The sequence below is a fragment of the Crotalus tigris genome, unplaced genomic scaffold (assembly GCF_016545835.1).
Source record: "Crotalus tigris isolate CLP2741 ecotype Arizona unplaced genomic scaffold, ASM1654583v1 scf7180000018167.688565, whole genome shotgun sequence".
NCBI classification, from domain to species: domain Eukaryota; kingdom Metazoa; phylum Chordata; class Lepidosauria; order Squamata; family Viperidae; genus Crotalus; species Crotalus tigris.
In genome coordinates, this window is record NW_024096860.1 from 425,571 (window position 1) to 427,283 (window position 1,713).

At 43.2% G+C, this 1,713-nt stretch overlaps 1 protein-coding gene across 1 annotated transcript; it reads right to left on the reverse strand.

The window, feature by feature from the left end:
* Positions 1–407: 407 nt before the first annotated feature.
* On the reverse strand, positions 408–1,037 carry LOC120310339 (the record flags this gene model as incomplete). The annotated part of the gene is made up of 1 exon (XM_039348652.1): positions 408–1,037. A coding segment is annotated over exon 1 (630 nt), but the record flags the coding sequence as incomplete, so codon positions are not given.
* Between the last annotated feature and the right edge of the window lie 676 nt (positions 1,038–1,713).

A 1,713-nucleotide genomic window follows, 5' to 3' on the forward strand; every position in this document is an offset into this window, starting at 1 on the left:
GTGAGTGTGGGTCTGGTATCATTTTTTGTGTTAGGGAGTCGTTTGTCAATGAGGGCGGGTTTCCAAATGGCTGGTAGGCGGGAGGTATCATCTCGCTTGTTCATGCTGTGTGGGCGTTTTTCTATCTCGATGGCTTCTCTGATTATTCTGTTATTAAAATGTTCACTTTTGGCAATGGTTCTGGTATTTTTAAAGTCAATTTCATGTCCTGTAGCTTTAAGGTGTTGGACCAGGGAAGATGTTGGTTCCTCTTTTTTGATTGAGTTCTTATGTTCTTCAATGCGTGCACTTATTCTTCTGTTGGTTTGTCCGATGTATGTGGTGGGACAAGTGGTGCATGGGATTTCGTATACTCCTTGATTTTCTAATTCAATTTTATCTTTGGGGTTTCTAAGGATGGTGGATATTTTTCTGTTTGTGCAGAATGCTGTTTTGATGTTGTGTTTATGGAGGATCTTACTGATTCTGTCTGTGATGCCTTTTATGTATGGGAGGATGGCTTTGCCGTTTTCTTGTTCTTTGTCTTGGATTTTAGTGGGGGTTTCTTTTTGGATTAGGTTTGTAATCTTATTTCTATGGAATCCATTGGATGTTAGTACATTGGTGAGAGTGTGTAGTTCGGGTTTTAGGTGTTGTTCGTCAGCTAAGCGTTTTGTTCTGGAGATGAGTGTCTTGGCTACAGAGTTGATCTGTGCTGGGTGGTGGTGTGAGAGAGCGTGCAGATAGCGGTTTGTGTGTGTTTTCTTCTGGTAGATGGTGTGTCCTAGGGAGCCATTGGATTTCTTGTAGACTAAGACATCCAGGAAGGGAAGTTGGTTGTTAGCTTCTGTTTCCATGGTGAACTGTATTTTGGGGTGTAGGCTGTTGAGGTGTGTGAGGAAGTTGTCCAGTTTTTCTTTCCCATGTGGCCAGATTATGAAGGTGTCGTCTACGTATCTGAGCCAGAGTTTGGGTTTGTGATCAGATTTTTCTAGAGCTTGGGTTTCAAAGTGTTCCATGTAGAGGTTGGCAATGACAGGTGAGAGGGGTGATCCCATGGGTGCTCCTTCTGTTTGTTTGTATTTTTGTCCATTATAGATGAAGTATGTGTTGGATAGGCAGTGGTTGGTCAGATCTAAGATGTGTTTGGGGGGGGTTATATTTGTTTTGGATAGCTGTCAAGGCTTCTTTGATAGGCACTTGTGTGAAGAGGGATATGACATCGAAGCTCACTAGTAGGTCGCTGGGCTGTAAGTTTTGTTTCTTTATGATCTCTATAACATCTCAGATAGGATCCTCACCAAAGCCGAAACCAATGTCCTTTCCAAAGGATTCAACTTTGCAGTCACTCCCAAACACATCCCCACTGAAACCATTATATGTGGAGTTGAAACCAGCCTGACTAAAATCAACCCCGACGACGCCAACAGAATCAGACTCGAAATCACCAACATCCTCTGCACCAGCAAGCCACCCAAAAGCAACTTACCCAAAGAGGAACAGACAGCACTACGTAACCTTAAAGAAGACACCAGCATAATAATCCTACCAGCAGACAAGGGCAACGCCACGGTGGTTATGAACACATCTGACTACCAAACCAAATTAACCAACCTACTCCAAGACTCCACATACAAACCCCTAAATACAGATCCCACCACCTACCTGGAAAAAACCACCAGATCCAAAATAAAAGCCTCCCCCATTAGCGAAGAGATCCAGCAAAGAATCATT